General features: G+C 34.8%; 3 protein-coding genes across 3 annotated transcripts; 2 read left to right on the forward strand and 1 right to left on the reverse strand.

Moving 5' to 3' along the window:
- The first annotated feature begins 265 nt into the window (after positions 1-265).
- On the forward strand, positions 266-1,474 carry LOC133689514 (F-box protein CPR1-like). The gene has a single exon (XM_062109373.1). It carries the CDS (start codon positions 266-268, stop codon positions 1,472-1,474), a length of 1,209 nt encoding a protein of 402 aa, XP_061965357.1.
- Positions 1,475-3,347: 1,873 nt separating this feature from the next.
- On the reverse strand, positions 3,348-7,764 carry LOC133689515 (uncharacterized). Its single transcript, XM_062109374.1, has 7 exons — positions 7,716-7,764; positions 5,548-5,920; positions 4,874-4,988; positions 4,597-4,768; positions 4,307-4,494; positions 3,963-4,107; positions 3,348-3,688 (listed from the first exon to the last, which is right to left on the reverse strand). The coding sequence occupies exons 1-6, from the start codon at positions 7,762-7,764 to the stop codon at positions 3,982-3,984; spliced, it is 1,023 nt and encodes a 340-aa protein (XP_061965358.1). The 3' UTR covers positions 3,348-3,688; positions 3,963-3,981.
- A 2,429-nt stretch (positions 7,765-10,193) lies between these two features.
- LOC133689516 (hydroxyproline O-galactosyltransferase GALT2-like) lies at positions 10,194-12,121 on the forward strand. Its single transcript, XM_062109375.1, has 4 exons — positions 10,194-10,236; positions 10,340-10,497; positions 11,407-11,514; positions 11,668-12,121. Exons 1-4 carry the CDS (start codon positions 10,194-10,196, stop codon positions 11,872-11,874), a joined length of 516 nt encoding a protein of 171 aa, XP_061965359.1. The 3' UTR covers positions 11,875-12,121.
- The last annotated feature ends 5,643 nt before the right edge of the window (positions 12,122-17,764 follow it).

Genomic DNA, 17,764 nt, shown 5'->3' on the forward strand with positions numbered 1-17,764 from the left:
ACTACAGGGACTAGGTCACTAACTCTTCTTTCTTTGGGGTCAAGTTAGCTTCTCTCGTTATTGGGTACAAGCCTGGCACGTCCCATGCAGAAAGGTCATGTACTCTTATATGAACTTGCTCTGTCTTCTTATCAAAAATACCATTAGCGGCAAGAATTCCCGGTGAGCTTTTGCGTTTTGCCATTTTTTCAGTCCGACTTTTCATCAAACTCCTTGTGTCAGTTACTATTACCATTAAAGAACTCTCAAAACCAAACCCAAATCAATGTCCAGCCATATCCCATTTGATATCATAACTAGAATCCTCTCCAATCTTGACATCAAGACTCTCCTATGCTTCAGGAGCGTGTCAAAAGAATGGCGTTCTTTAATAGACAGCAATGGTTTTATCAACACCCATATGAGCCTTTCAATCAAAACCAACACTAACAACACCCTTCTTATTCTTGGAGAAGGAGGCCTTAATCCCATAAACTTCGACGATCTTTCTCCTGGTGACCTATTAAACTTGCAAGACCAACCATTTATTTCAATAGGATGGCAAGATGTTCGTCTAATGGGTTCTTGTAATGGTTTGGTGTGTTTAAGCAATGATGATGGTGACGTTGTTATACTTAATCAATCAACGCGAGAACATAAAGGGATACTGTCTCTTGTTCGACATAGATTTGAACTTTCTGTTAGTTCGGCACCAGATGAGCATTGGGTTTGGGGAAACGGATATGGGTTTGGTTACGATGCAGTTTCTAATGACTATAAGGTTGTGAGTATTGCCAGGTTTCTTGGAATAGGTTTTACTAGTTTCAAAGAATCAGAAATGACAATTTATAGTGCAAAGAAAGATTTGTGTTGGGTTATTAAGATCCCTTATGCTATGCCGTTTACGAATGATAAAATGGGTGTTTACGTTCATGGATCATTGCATTGGATTGCTAAGGGGTTTGGTAGTTGGAGGGATAGAATTGTTGGCTTTGATCTTGGATTGGATGAGTTTAGAGAGGTGCCACAACCTGATTATGGGGGTAATGTGCTTGACATTGATCTTGGTGTGTTGGGCAGTTGTTTGTGTGTGTTTGCTAAATTTAGAGATGGGAGTGCTGACGTTTGGGTTATGAAAGAATATGGGGTTAAGGAGTCTTGGAGTGAGGTGTTCTCTATTTCGCAAAATGTGTTGTTTTATGATTCAGTAAGGCCGTTGAGTTACTCTAGGAGAGGTAGAGAGGTTTTGTTAGAATTGGATGCGAAAAGACTTGTTTGGTATGGCATGGAAAGTAGAAGGGTTGTGGATGTTGTGATTCAAGGAAGGAAGAAAGAGCGCTTGGAAGCAATTTTATGTTTGAATTCCCTTGTTCCTCCTGATGGTAATGACAGAGTTGTTAACAGTCAGCAGCCGACGAAAGAGCAAAAGAAGAACGAAGAAGAAGAGGTATTGCTTGATCTTTGTTTTACTTGGAGTCCTGGGATTGATGATTGAATTGCTAAATGTTTGCATTTTTCAGTTGAACTTCAGAATCTGAGGTTACTAGAATAACTGGTGATGTAATTACTAATGCAATATATTGTATCATGGATAATCCAATCATTAGCATTTTCATTAGAGATTTGAGCCTACCCTGTTGTGGCTTTGTACTTTTCAGGGATGACTTCCTTTCATCAGGATTCAAGCTCAAACTGTAGGCAAAACCAAGTGAATGTGAAGCTTTGAAGCTGGGAAGAAACAAGGGTTACAGAACATTTTCAGGTAGTGTTTCTTTTTCATGTTTTTGTTTTCCCCGGCTGGGGTTTGGTGGGGGCAATATGAATACAGTAGTCCCGCCTTCTGCCTTTTGAGATCTCCATCACCTTATCATGCTTGAACATATTAAAAAACCTTGCTATAATTCTTTCCAAAATGTAGAGACTAACTAGTTCAAACTCTTGCTTGCATTATATCACAGCTCAACATATTATTATGTGTTGCTTGATCTTGATATTACTAATACTGAGTGTGTGGTGCGAAATATTATTGCGATGTTAGACTGGTTCTGATATACTTTTCTGTGCATCCCTCACGTTTACATATCTGGATTGGATGATGGATTGCAAATGTTATACTAATGAACAACATCGTGCGAGCATTGATAGCACTGATTTTCTGCAGAAATCTTGAATTCACCTGACTAAGATACTGTTCAACCTTTGTTATTTCGAGTTATATGAAACATCACCAGACTCGGCAGTCTGACTCGTTAGATTTTCACCTATTCAATCTTTATCTAAACTTTTTTCTTTATTGCTTAACATGCATATCTGGATATCTCTGTAGAACACACAAGAAACTTATTTTCAGGATCTTGGATTAGTTGCTAGAGGTTCAACTACTTGCATTGTAGAATTTAGGATTGATTACTTTGATTACACATATATGAACAGACATTTGGAAGGAAAGATTTCAAATACTATCGTTCAGTTTCTGTAACTTTCCATGAGGTTCTGCTATCATTGCTTAACACAGTATGTAGCTAGCTGACAGCTTGCTCTGAATCTGGTGTACATTGCAACAGCCAAGGTTCATTTACAACAAAACTATTCAAGTCCTAGTGTGCTTCTTGAATTTTTATACGTTGTTTGGTGGCTCTAATTACTTGTAGTCACTGCCCAGTGCCCACCTTCTGGTCAATTTCGAGTCCAAACTAGATGGCATTCTCTTATTATGGGCTTACAGAATTGAAAACCTGAGAAATCAGTAGAAAACACAATATGCTGTTCAAGATACCTCTATTTTGTCAATTTATCTAAGTATCTTAACTTCAATTCTCTTGACCCTGAAACCTACCTTGTTCTGGTCTTTATTTTCATGTTAATGGACCAAAGTTATTAAGCCTGATCAGTCCATAACCTAGATCAAGGCTTTAATCATGTGAGATGAATCAATTAAAACAATATCATTTATTGAAAAATAAATGATTGTAACCCTCAACCAAATCAATCCCTACCTAGTTTTTTTATACCTAGCCCAGCTCAAGTCTCACATCAACATGGCCTGGCGGGCCAGCTCTAATAACAATGGTCTGGACTTTCACAGGCATTCAGTTCCTAATTTTAACTCATCAACTTCACCAAATTAGACTGCTCATTATCCAGTATCAGAAGTTTGTCCCATGATGCTCGTATGATCTCCATTGTGTTGATCAAAATCAAGATTCTGGGGGGGTATCCAAAGCTGGATAAATTTTATGGTGATGAGAACAAATAAATAGCCACGTGATTTCCACCATTCAGTAGTGCAACAGAGCTTACATAACCTGCACCTGCCTCCATGGAAGTAATTCCATGCAGATCACAAACAAAAGAGGAAACGATGCTACTTGCAGTAGAAAACAACAGGCTATATAACAGGATACACATATTGGTCTTTTTCAAGTTAACAGGATTTTACAATTCCACTGCGGTTTCCTTCATTCTACTACGAGGGTTAGGCATCGGGAAGTCAAACTGACAATAAAATTAGCACGAAAACCTACTACATCCAAGGTCAGTGACGGTTGTTACATTTTCATTCTGATCAGAGTCGAGTAATCACCATTTCATCTAACCACGTTAATTCACAAAGGACACAACAAAAAATAAACGATCAGAAAAACAAAATAAGCTTCTTCGCTATCTGTTCTACTATCAGAAGTGAGCAGATGGTCATTGTTCCATGCACCTGCATGTAACAAGAAAAAAACTAGTCTGATTACCTGTTTGGTATGCATCAGACTGCAAATTAATCAACATATGAAGAACAGAAAAGATAGCAGGCACACCAAAAAGGTTTTAAACCCAAAGGATGACAGCAAGGGGGATTCAGCAACAACAGAACTTCTAAAGCTAAACTACTCGGGTGAAGATTTATAAAAAAGCAGCAGGGTAATCAAATCACCACCTAAAACACAAAAACAGGAGACACAACAATACTAAAGATTGTGGATCATACTAACCAGTCATCATAACGGAACATCATGACCGTTTGAATAAATGATGCCGTGCTAACACCTCTCCTACCCCCACTGCAGATATGCTTTCACATCCAAGAAGATCACGAAGCTTTGTATCACATTGTATCGCCATTGAATTTAACGGATCCTAAAGACACATGAAAACCATGGAACTTTTAAATTCCAGCTAACTTACCTAAAATAAAAATTAAGGTTTATTGGGAAAAAACAGTATATAATAAAAGAGAGATTTATCCAAAACAAAAGTTTCATTCTAGAAAATTAATTAACGAGCTAATATGGAAAGTGCATGGCGAAAGAGATAGATATCTACACTCATTACCCACCTCCAACTGTTTTAGCTTTATGTACTCCCAAACACGTCTGGATGCTTCTGTTTGGGTCATTTCCCTCTCAGTAGTCCCCAAAAACTCAGCAAGTCTTTCAGATATTCCCACAAGTGATGCACCAGGTTCAGTATTTTCAGTTGGAGTCTCAACATCCACCTTTGCTCGCTTTGCTTGACTGGATTCCTCTGAACACACATTAACAAGAAGAAAATTTTAACCATCTCAAAGTCACTGCAGAACAACAACACCAACAACAACATGCTTACTGTAATTATCATAGAACATACTTGATGGTTGAAGCGGGATGATATGTTTAGCCAGTAACTTATTCATCTTAAACATGTCAGTGCAGTCTGTCTCAAAAACCACACGTAAAGCATCATCGCAAATTATCTTCCTCTTGTTACTTGGATCCTGGAGGTTGTTTTTCCTTATGTATTGCCACAATTGCTTCACAATCTGCACAAACACAAACCACCATTCTTAGAAACAACAAAGAATTACTCCATGAACAGCAAAGCTACCCAGCCAAACTAAGAAATGCGCCTGACCAACAGCATATACCTCAGTCCTTGGCAGCGCTGGCTCACCAACAATGGCCTGAAGTTCAGGTGAAACACCACATACTTTGTTTAACCCACCAGGTCCACCTCTTCTTTTGGATCCAACTGGAGCACTGCTGCAAAATAGTAAAATACAAACACAAGTTCAATCTCAAGTTCAACCACATACTATAAACGGCTGCATGATTTTGCATTTCAAAACAGCTTCAAGCTCCGATCAAACAAAATCAACACCGGCCGGAACTTGCACACTAATCATCAGCTAAAAATACCCAGAACTAGAGACTTGCACACTACCCATAAGCTAACAAATGCCCAAATAATGGATTTTTCTCCCCGGCAACAAATTTATAATAAACCTCCAATTGGGTCACTATTTAACCAAGAAAAGTGACAGTTAAATATTTTTAACTGTCTTTTTAGTAACTACAAAAACTCAAACTTTATAATAAATCTTACTAACCAAAAACAGATGGAAGTTATAAACCCTATAAACTAATCACTTACTTCTATAATTTACCCTCGAATTAAAAAAAAACAAATAAATTTTTTTTTTTAAAAAAAAAGCCAAATTTGCAACGAGTAAAATAGAACAAATAAACCCTCAAAACCTCAAATTGGGCCATGAAAAAAAACCTAAAAACGACAAAAAGACAAAAAACCCTCCACTTTTACCTCTCTTTAGCCACTTCATTAGTAACAACCCCAGCATTTTGCACATGCTGTGTCTGCCTATGCTGCTGCTGTGCTTGCAGCTGAGGTGGCGGAGCTGGGGGAGTCACCACCGCTTGTGGCTGCCTAAAGTTAAGGTCCTGAGAAAAAACCTGGTGCTGGTGGTGTTGTTGAGGATGGCGCTGGTGCTGGTGCTGGTGGTGAGGGTGAATGGCAAAATGGGAAGGGTGAAATTGTTGTTGAAATTGGAGGGCAAAATGGTCTTTAGGGGTTAAGTTAAGAGCTTGCCCTTGTTGGAACTGAAAAGCTTGATGTTGTGGTGGCGGATGCCCTGTGGTGGTCACGGAGTACAAAGCACGATAAATTATAAAACATGCTTTAGTTAAGGAGTTATTGATACTTGAAGGTATAAATTAAAGGTATCTTATAGTATCAGACTTGTTATTATAAAACATGCTTTAGTTAAGGAGTTATTGATACTTGAAGTGCAAAATGATGATATAAAACCTTGATAAAAATACACTTTTAAGTACAAAGCACGAATTGCACTACATTATTAATCAATTATTATTTCTCCTACGTGCCTAAATTTGAAGCACGTAATATCTTTTATTTAATTGGGTTTTGAACCAAAATTTTCGTTCATTTATCACCTCATTTTCAACATATAGTTTTAATCAATTTTCTTCTTTTAACTCACTTAAAGAATTCTTCCATGAACTATTCCTGCCATTTATTTATTTCTTATTTTCACATTCCTATAATGTTTCTTCACTTGTTCATATTTTGAATACTTCAAATAAGATAAAGAACATTATTTCTCAAATATAAAACAATCAAAACCTCATTCCTTTATTTCCTCATCCTTAGTTACAAGTTCATTTCTTCAAACTTATTCAATCTATTTCTTAATTACTACTTACATTTACTATTTCTATACTATTCTACCTCAATTCCATCATGTTTACAACTTTTCTCAAAATCCCCAAATTCTCATAAGAACCCTAATTTAAAAAGTCAAGAATATAAGAAATTAAATCAAATTTAATTGTCATTGTTTGATAACTTACTCAAATAAACTCAAAAACACTTCATTCAAGTAAGAATTTTAATTTTTCATGCTTACCAATCTAAGTTCTCCCAACTTCTCTTCTCCTCCTAGTGTGGCCAGCCCTCCTCTCTTTTCTTATATCTTCCTTCACTTGATTCTTCCTTAATTTAATGTTCCAAGTCTTTCAATTTTACAAGTTTCAAAGCCCTCCTTCATTTTTTCTTGTTTTTCTCTTGATTTCTAACGTTCTTCTCTTTTTTTTTTCACATTTTGTTTCAACCCAGTTAGCAGCTTATAACAGAAAAAGAGAGCTAATTTGTTTTAGTTTTAATGGCAAATAACCATTTTACCCTTAATGAGTCTTTTTGCTTCTATTTAATGGTTCTTATTTTTTTGCTAGCACTACCGAACTTCGTTCATCCTAAAATTTTAACTAAATTTTATTCAATGTATTTTAAGGTTCTTCATAAAATTTCAGCTCAATCTAATGATCAGATTAAAAATTACATCCAATAACATAAAATTAGTCAAATTGTGATTTTTCATCAAATTTCTGAATTTCTCTAACAATTCTGTAATTTTAACTCAAGCTAAGGCATCATATTAGAAGGCTCCATGCAAATTTTCAGAATTTTCTGATAACCTAATTGAGAGTTACAAATTTTTTTTGTTTTATATGAAAATAGTCAATTTATGATTTTTCGCCCAGGGGTTTTCATAATACTTCTAACTTCGATTAATTAATTTACATAATCTTTTCAAAACTTAATATCCAGCTACCTCATTTTGATTACCAATAATTGTAACACTTTCATATAATTACTCACAAATATGGTTATCCTTCCTCGGTTACCAATAAATCTAGTAATTCTATCCGAATTATTCATCATTCGGCTAAACTCTTTTGTTAAAAAATCAATCCGGTAATTCCATACGAATTACGCCATATCTGGTTAACCTCTTTGTTAACCAATAAACCTGATAATTCTTTTAATTACCCAAAGAATTCGGTTAACCCATTTTGGTTGCCAAAATCAATCCGGTAATTCCATATGAATTACTCAGCATCCAGCTAACCTCTTTTATTAGCCAATCAATCTGGTAATTCCATATGAATTACCCCATATCCGGTTAGCCTCTTTGTTAACTAATAAATCCGGTAAACCCATTTTGGTTGTCAAAATAAATCTGGTAATTCCATATGAATTACCCAGTATCCGACTAACCTCTTTTGTTAGCCAATCAATCTGGTAATTCCATACGAATTACCCCATATCCGGTTAACCTCTTTGTTAACTAACAAACCTGGTAATTCTCTTAATTACCCAAGGAATCCAACTAACCCATTTTGGGTTGCCAAAATCTATCCGATAATTCCATATGAATTACCCAGCATCCAGCTAACCTCTTTTGTTAGCCAAATAATAATCCTGGTAATTTCACATAAATTACCAATAATTCTCATTTATAATAATCACTCAATTTATTCATTTGCTTCATTCTTTTAACATCAATTAAATAAAAACATAGATATTTAGGGAAAACTAATAATTATAAATTAAGGTGATGAATCACCTACCTTCTGCTCGTGATGACCCAACTCCTCATGTCTGATAACCAGCTCCATACATAACTCCTGAATCAATCAGATATCATGATATCATTAGTCCATCAATATTTTTTTTATGTGCTGAAACACAAAGCACGTAATTTTTTTATTTTTATTTTTAATTCGTTTTGATAAAAATTCATTCTCAAACATAACATCATCATTTCACATACAAACACATATTTAAATCAAGTTACTTCTTTTCTTGCTTTATGTTCATAATTCCTTCACAAGATAATCCTTCTATTCTTTATGCCTTCATATCATATTATTTATTTTATCTAAACATATGTACAAACTATATTCAAACACAATCTAAACATCTTGTCTTCATGCTTTCTTTTTCACTAGTTCAATTCTCTTTTAAATTAAATTTACTTATTTTTCTCAACTTTAACGCTATTTATTCATTTAGTCTTTCTTACATATTTCAAATATCATGATTAAACATTAACATCAAAACTCATTCCTCCACTTTTCCTTCATTTGGCCGAATGTCATGTTCCTTTTCCTCCCCCAAATTTTTCTTCATTTACTTGTTATTTCAACTTGTTTTCATGCTATTTCACTTCAACTTCATCATTTTTCCTTACCTTACTATTTCCCCCAAATTCCCATAAGAACCCTAAGTTCAAGAATCAAGAATTTAAGGGAAATTAAAGTAAAATTCCATGAAATTACTTCCTAACTTAATCAAGTAAGCTTAAAAACATATCAATCAAACATTAAATCCAAACTTCTCATGCTTACCGATTGACTTTCTTCCAATTTCTCTTTTCTCCCAAAGTTAGCCAAATTCCCTCTCTCAATTCCTCCTGCCTCCACTTGATTCTTCCTTAGATTAGTGTTTTATAAGTTGAACTTTATAAGTTTACAAGGTTAGTCTCTCAATTTTCTTATTTTTTCCTTACTTTTCTCTCTTCTCTCTCGCTTTTTCTTTTCTTTCTTTTCTCATTCTACTTCTGTCCAGTCTGCAGTATATAGAAGAATGGGAGAGCTGATTTGTTTTATTTTTAATGGCAAATAACAATTTTACCCGTAATGAGTCCTTTTGCTTCTATTTGATTGTCCTTATTTTGTTGTTAGCACTACCGAGCTCCATTTATCCTAAAATGTTAACCAAATTTTATTCAATATATTTTAAGGTCTCTCGTAAAATTTTAGCTCAATCTGATGACCGGATTGAAAATTACATCCAATTACGTCAAACTGGTCAAATTGTGATTTTTCATCAAACTTCTAAATTTCTCTAAAAATTCTGAAATTTTAACCCAAGCTAAGACATCATATTAAAAGGTTTCATGCAAAGTTTTAAAATTTTCTGACAACCCAATCGAGAGTTATAAATTTTTTTGTTTTACATAAAATTAGTTAATTTATGATTTTTCACTCCGAGAGTTTACAAGCAAGCTTGAAGTGTAACGTTATTCCTCTTTTTATCTCTTTATTGTTTTAATAAACAAAAAAGCTTCATGGCATATGGGGTCAGCCCAAAAGTAAAAGAAGAAAATAAAAGCATTTTAATTAAGGGCTACTAAGTTGCTTTTCCTGTAACTCTTTTGGTTACCTTCCTACTTCAGCTATAAATTTTTGATGACGTTGTTGCTTGACCGGGGAGGAGGGATATATATATTGATATTAAACTAAAATAAAATTATGTATAAAAAGGCTAATTGTGCTCTTAAAAACAATGTAACAAGTGCGAGCTTTTACTGTGTATTCACACATATTTCAATTTCAATTTTTCATTATTTCTCATGTTGTTTCCCAATCCTACAAACAAAACTATTGCGATGTTGTGGTTGCACAAATTAATTATTCTAACTTAAAACATATAAGATAATATAGAATAAGTAAATGGTCGATTCATGAAAAAGATTTAGTTTAGATTTTTATCTTTGATTTCATTCACATAATCCAAGGAAGGAGGTGAACGCAGTGCTGAAAAGAGAGGCAGCTTACTTTGGTGATATTGTGATTTTGCCATTTATGGATCGCTATGAGCTTGTGGTTCTCAAAACTATTGCTATTTGTGAGTTTGGGGTAATTCTATACTTATTCATTGATCATCTTTCATTGAATCTTTTAAATAGGATATCTGTGACTGTGTACTTATTTATATCTCCTGAATCTAGTTGTTTTGGTATCTCTGAATATGCTGAATACATTTGTTAGGGTGGACACAGTCTTGAAAGAAATTGATCGTACCTCTCCCAACAAGTCTCTTTATATGGGCAATCTCAATCTCTTACATCGTCCTCTAAGAAATGGAAAATGGGCAGTTACTTTTGAGGTATGTAAGTTTTAATGCGTTTGTGGGAATTCTGATTTAATAAAATCCCTTGCAACACTGTCTTCGCTCTTAGTAATTCAATTGTCTTGTTCCCTTTTCTCTTAAAATTAATAACATACAAAAAGGAAAAAAAATAAAATAAGAAAGTCTGGGTAAAAGGAGTAAAAGGGCAATTATTAGAATCTCTACAAAATATACATCTCAGCAATCTCTTCTGGGGTCACATAAGCCACCTGGGGTTGGCCTGAACATCATGAAAAGAAGCTGAAGAAGTTTTAATTGTTTATCAAGCTGTAGCACCATTCTCTGTTGTACTAAAAGCAACGTTGGTGATACTGGTCATGGCACTTTTGCATTACCCGAATGAGGTATCACTTCCAACGGTACTTGCAATAGTTGCTTAACTGTCTTCCTTTTTACCCCTTTCCCTTGTAATTTTTTGAACGCATTTGATATTTCATGGAATGGAATGGATGTTGGTCAAGGAACTTGTTCAAGGCATAGAATGGCATAAGACAGCTTTGAGAAGGCTGTTTGTGCTTGTTGGCTAGCTATGATAAGGGTTTTTCCTGTGTTAGTTAAAGAATTAAAACATCATTCCTCACCTGCTATCAGAGTCATCATCCTTAAAGGTGCTGCTTTTTTGTGATTTTAGTTTTTAGGGACTCGGGGACCATGTTTTAGTTGAGCTCCTTTCATGAATCAGATAGTCCTGAACATCTTACACGTTCTGCTTTGACTAGGAATGCAAAATGGAAAAGGAACTAATCTAGATATGGTTAGCTATGTTGCTACTCAAATGAATTCAAAATTTCAATTTCTCTGTCTTGATAAATAGAATCTGAATGATGAAATTGTTTTTCTATGTTCACTTCTTGCATTTGAAGGTTATTTGCCTAAATGTAACAGGAATGGCCTGAAGAAGTATATCCTCCTTACGCCAATGGACCTGGATATGTAATTTCTACTGATATTGCTAAATTTGTCATTGCTCAACATGGCAAACGAAGCCTCAGGGTTAGTGATATTTAATCTTATCTAATACCTCCCTCAGTTGAAGGATGCTCTCTTTCCCTCTCTGCCCCCCTTTCTGTTAGCATTTCTTTGACAACTACCTTTCCTATCAGCTTGTAGTTTGTACATGAAAATATTGTTAAACTCTCATTGCAGCTCTTTAAGATGGAAGATGTTAGTATGGGAATGTGGGTTGAACAATTTAACAGCTCCACCCCTGTTCAGTACTCTCACAACTGGAAATTCTGTCAATACGGATGCTTGGAGAACTATTATACTGCACATTACCAATCCCCAAGGCAGATGATCTGTCTGTGGGACAAGTTGGCGAGAGGTCGGGCACAATGTTGCAGCTTTAGATGATAGATATATTAGCAGATGTCTCCAAGGATCCTTTAGATGATGGCAGCAGCTTTACTACATTTTGTTCTCGTTTAAATGGGCTGTAGAGATGGCTGTTTTTTAATTTGCAGCCTTGATTTTGGAAGAACAGACTGTTTTCTTATTGTAATTGAAATGGCTTCTAGCAAAGGCCAAAACATTTTGGCTTCAACTAAAAGCTGGAGAAATTGTATATACCCTATCTTTCTATGACAAATATCGATTCAGCTGATGCTGAAGTGAGAAAATCCGTTCAGCTTATTACATTCGGCTGTTGCAAATAGGTTTGAAAACGTTCAAAGCGGATATCAGCAATGGAAAGTTCAACCGGGTATCATCAATATCCGATTGAAACTTCTACCCATTTTTTGTACCGAAATAATGGTAAATGGTAATTTCATTTTATTGAGACAAATGGGCCTATTAGAATACCAATAGGCCCAATTGTATTCTTTCTAAGAACCAGCCCAAATCCATTTGCTAGTCTGCCTTTAATAAAGGGTTTCACGTCAACTTTTTGCCCTAAACCATTAGGATTTTGGCACATTGAAGTTTGTATTTTTATTTGATCAATTTTATAGCAAACACCCCTTTAATAAAGGTCTGTTATGTACCTTTAGCCTCTGAAAAAGATAACTTGAGTGTTTTGAAAAAACCCTATCCAATCCCAAGGATAGGCAGATTAAGATTTTTTTTAAAAAATTATTTTTTATTTTAAAATATATTAAAATAATATTTATTTTTTTATTTTTTTTAAATTATTTTTAATATTAACCTATCAAAAAATTTAAAAATATAAAAAGTTATTTCATGTAAAAAAAATTAACTTTTTTAAGAGTACTTTTAAAACATAAATAAAAAAACAATAGATATGAAAGCCACTTTCACGGCATCATGAGCACACTGGGGTGTGGTTTGGATTCCAAACATAATTTTTAAAAAAAAATTAAAAAAAGTTTGATTTAAAATTATTTATATATATATTTTTTTAGATTATTTTGATTTAATGTTAAAAATAAATTTTTAAAAATAAAAATTTAATATAATTTTAATATATTTCTAAAAAAAACAATAAAATCATTTCCCCCATCAATCTTGCTAACTTAAAGCATTCTAGAATCTCCCACGCTGCTAATTTTGCAGAAGATCAAAGTATCTCTATGCCTGAATCTACCATGAAGAAAGCGAGGATTCCTTGAAGCTTATTTTTGGCTTCGTCAGTCCTTAGTTTATTTATATGTTGTTAAATCTTATATGTATCCCCTTTTGTCCTTCCATTTGATTTTATCAATTTTATTCACCAAAAATATCATTTTAAAAAAGACTCAATTTTTAGTGTATGCTAATAAAAATTCAATCTAGTTTCATAAATATTAAGTATGTTTTATAGAATTTGGTAGGCATATTATTACATAAAATCATTCAAGAGTTTGTACAAACTGAGAAATTAAGAGCAAGTAATATTAAGTAATTCGATAGCATTAGTTAATTACACACACTGTCCATGGAGGCCAAGATGAGCCATAAGAACGGCCACCAAAGTGAGTAGCTCTCCTCCTCCTTGAAGTGCTCGAGCATGCTCTTTCCATCCACATTGCATCGCAGCATAAGTTAGCATCTCCACCAGAACTTCACTTATCAATTCCCATTTCTGTTCACTCTGCAGCAAGTTCAATGACATGGCAAGCTCGCCACCATCAGATAGTGCTGACCCTTCCGAGTTTTGACCGATTTGCTTGTACTTTGGTTCGCCCAACTCTTGGGGTAGCATAAACGGCAAATCACTCCATAGATACATCATGTAACGAGATAATGATCTGCTCATGTTACAATGAATTGAATCCTGGCCGACGCAAGTATTAACAGCAATGTGCCATATGAGGAAGCTTTCATAAAAGTCTTTACGAACCACGGACCATTCAAATTTTTCAAGGCAATCCTTACTTTTGAGGGCATGATCACCTCTCTCTACCAATATCTCATATGGAACTAATGGGAAATTGCATCTTGAACGCATATCTAAGACACGTTTGAAGATCAATTCCTTTAAATCACCACCAACATCCTCCCAGCTCTGAATGTTGCCGGTTCTAAAGATTTTTGGGAGGTGTTTACATGGGCTCTCTCTAGAATTTTTTGGCTCATATTGGGCTATAGATGCTTTCCACTTTTTGTTATTGCTAAAAAACGATAGCAACCGAGAAGAACAAGTAACTCGAAAAAATAGAATCCGCTAGTGGCTTCCTTTGATCGCTAAGCCAAAGCATACCCCAATCGGAGAAAAGCATCAAAATGGCCGAGTAAATCTCCAGAACAGTAGCTCCGAACAGCAAAATAAACTTTGTCAGAATTTCATAAAGAACAGTAGCTTCGAGAGAATAAACACTTGCTCTCACTACAAAATAAAAGGACCAATGGAATAAAGTGCTTTCGCTTGTCACAGCTAAAACTTTGTCAGAAGTTGAGAGTACTCATGAGCACAAATTACTTCCCATGCTCTCAAGAAAAGAATCATCTGTAAACTTTTAAGTTGCAATTATTCTTTAATATTATATTAGAGCTTTAATATGACCAAACACAGTTACAAGTTAATAAGTTTTTGTATTATCATCTAAATCAAGATGTTTATGCAATTAATTTACTTCAGGGACTCATTGTTGGTAAGTGTTATGCTTCCACATTATCATAAAGGATTTGAGTTCTACGAGAGCCTATAAAAAATTAATTTCATATGCTTAAAACTTGGTCATCTGGTGTGAGAAAATCTTCAAAAGAATGCCCTCTGGGATATATAGTTTAAAACATACATGTGCTGTACCGAAAAAATTAACCTTTTGTATATATAATAACATAACAATCACAACCATGTAAGAGTAAATTTTTATTTACAGAAATTATATTACCAAATAAATAAATGCAAAAGGAAAAAGAATACACTGTTTTTTTTCATTAACTAGATGATGGCTGCAGCTTTACTACATTGGTCGATCACACATTCATATTCTTGTCCTTACTTTATGCTCGCACCCTCCGTTCAGGTCGCCTTCGCCAGTTTTGTTTGTTCGTTTAAGTGGGCTCTAGAGAAGGCTCTTTTTTTTTTTTTTAATTTGCAGCCTTGATTTTGGAAGAACAGATTATTTTCTTATTGTAATTGAAATGGCTTATTGCTAAGGCCAAAATATTTTGGCTTCAACTAAAAGCTGGAGAAATTGTATATACCCTATCTTTCTATGACAAATATCGATTCAGTTGATGCAGAAGTAAGAAAATTCGTTCAACTCATTACATTCTGCTGTTGCAAACAGGTTTGAAAATGTTCAAGCAGATATCAACGATAGAAAGTTAAACTGCGAATCATTAATGTCTGGTTGAATTTTTTACACACAATTTGTAATTATTTTTGTGTTAATGGCAAGAATTATTACGGATACGACGGATTGAGGTCTACAATTAATTTTGTGAATTTTATCCCTCAATCATCATGTTTTGAGCAAATATTGTTCCTCAATTTGATTTTGTCATTTTCATTGATGAAAAACCCTTTAAGAAATACAGTTTTTTGTATTTTGAGTTGAAAATGTTCACATATACAAAAAAAATGCAATCTAGTTTTTAAAACAATTTGCCCTTGTAGAGCCACTCTTTCTTTGTTTACAGAGTCCCTAAACTGGTCGGAGCTTGCTAAACAGAGGACCAAAACCCTCTCTCCATATTTGATAACTCCAGAAACAAAGATGGGAATGACTACATATATGAGCGGATCCTTGCTCCACCATGACCTAAACGATGCATAAAAGGCCACCGCAAGTTGGGTTAATAGTTGTAGCAAGTGCCTTGACCACATTTCGTTGTCCTCTACTGAATAGGAAGTAATAGTGTCAGGACCACCAAGGTGTACAAGGAGCATCGGTGCCCAAAATGCCGGGATGAAGCTTGCATTTGAAGTTGTGCCTTTGGATTCTGAACCCCCTTGGCTACGAGCAAGACTACCCAATGTAACAGTTACCAACCAATCTGCAGACAAATATGCTAGCCAAACAAACATCCCGAACCAGATTCCGGCTGTATACTTTCGTTGATGACCAGTGACAATGAGGAAAATTTGCAGGGAGAGACCTAGCAAAATCATTGCGCGAAGCTCCCATTCGTTCCACAATTGGATAACACATTGATAAAAACTATACCAATTCATCTTTTTTATCCTTCAATACAAGCCAGATATGAACTTTACTTAAAGAGACATTAATCGATTGAACAGAATACTAGACACGTAGTAATCACATAATGCAAGAACAGTACACTGAATGATGCATTCATAGCATGATTTCTGGTATATTATAAAATCAAAAGCAAAAGAAAAAAAAAACTTTCGAACTTACGTAGAGAGACATGATCAAGAGATATGAAGAAAAAAAAAGGCAGAAATTAACATGCAACTCAAACCTAAACAGCCGAAAGATAACTGAAGATTATGGAAATAGCAGTTCTGGTGAACTAATTTACTGGTTGTGCAAGCAAATGACTACAGAAAGCAAATGTGTCGTAATAGTGTTAGGAATTCAGGATTTGTTGTTCTCTTTTCTGATTGCTTAGAAAACTGCAGCAAGAGAAAGCGTGTCTTAATAATGATATTTCATATGGAGTTGGATTCTAGTTAACTTTCCATGCAAATTAGGGTGGATGGACTAAATGATTGCGATCGTGTCCAAAATTAAAAGGCCAACATTTTTTTCCATTGCCAAAAGGCAAACAACCTTAAACTGTAGAAATATGACTAAAAAAATACATTAAAGCCACTTCCAACATAACACAACCCCTGAAGACAATAATCTCTTTGAACAGCAGTGAGATTTTGATGTGGTTACTCTTAAGATTAAACATGCATCATACTGAACAACATAAGAATGATTGCCTTTTTCAAGGAATCATTAATGTTGGTTTGGGCATCATTCGTTGTGAGCTTGTGAGAGCCTCTCATGATCTGCTCAAGGAATCATTAAACTTCTTAACTACCAAGGGTAACAACACCTTTAATATGTTGCTTTTGAACTTGTTTCTAGTTACGGCTTCATGATTTCAGAACAGTGCATTAAATGATGTGTAGGTTAGAACTTCTCTAGAACAAACTAAGATTCTTGTAATGATTGTTTTTTTAAAGCAAAGAAAGGAACTCCTAGCTGACTGTAGACAAATGAAGAGATTAATTTGGTATTTTCGATAGCTTTGAGTGTTTGGGATTGTTTGGAATTTCCTTAATCTATAAATAAAGCATCAGGAAGCATTTTGTGGCCCACATTCACTGCTACTAGCTAGGGGCATACCCTCCATTAAAGGCATTTGCTTTTCCTGATTGGTTTCAGTGACCGATACTGTAGAATCCCAAGAACGCAAAAGCCCTTGAAAAAGGGAAGCCATCATCCATTATTGTTTCCACGTAACTGAAAATTTCATTTTAACAAGTTTATTTGGCTGGATTATGGCTTTGCTGCATGAAGCATTGATTGCACTCATCTTTCCTTCATCAGCATATTTAGCTATAACCCTGGAATGGTGTCATTTTTTGAATAAATTTTGAGGGACAAAGTTTCTGGTCCGATTAATTTATTAAAGCAAAGCAAAAGAACCAATGCTTGAGTGAATACCAGTTAAGGGATTTGGAGATTAAGAGAGTGCATGTAGGCCCTCTTCTAGCTTTGGTCATACGTCTATGTAAAGGAAAGCATCAGCATCTCTTTGGGAAGTAAACTTTTTTTCATTACTGAAGGCATGCCCAAAGACTAAAGGCAATCGCAACCTAATCATATCATACATTTCGTTCAAAAAATAATTTGCAACATCACGTAGGTTTGTCTTTCCCTTTTTAGTAAGGCTA

The sequence above is a fragment of the Populus nigra genome, chromosome 3 (assembly GCF_951802175.1).
Source record: "Populus nigra chromosome 3, ddPopNigr1.1, whole genome shotgun sequence".
Classification (NCBI taxonomy): Eukaryota; Viridiplantae; Streptophyta; class Magnoliopsida; order Malpighiales; family Salicaceae; genus Populus; species Populus nigra.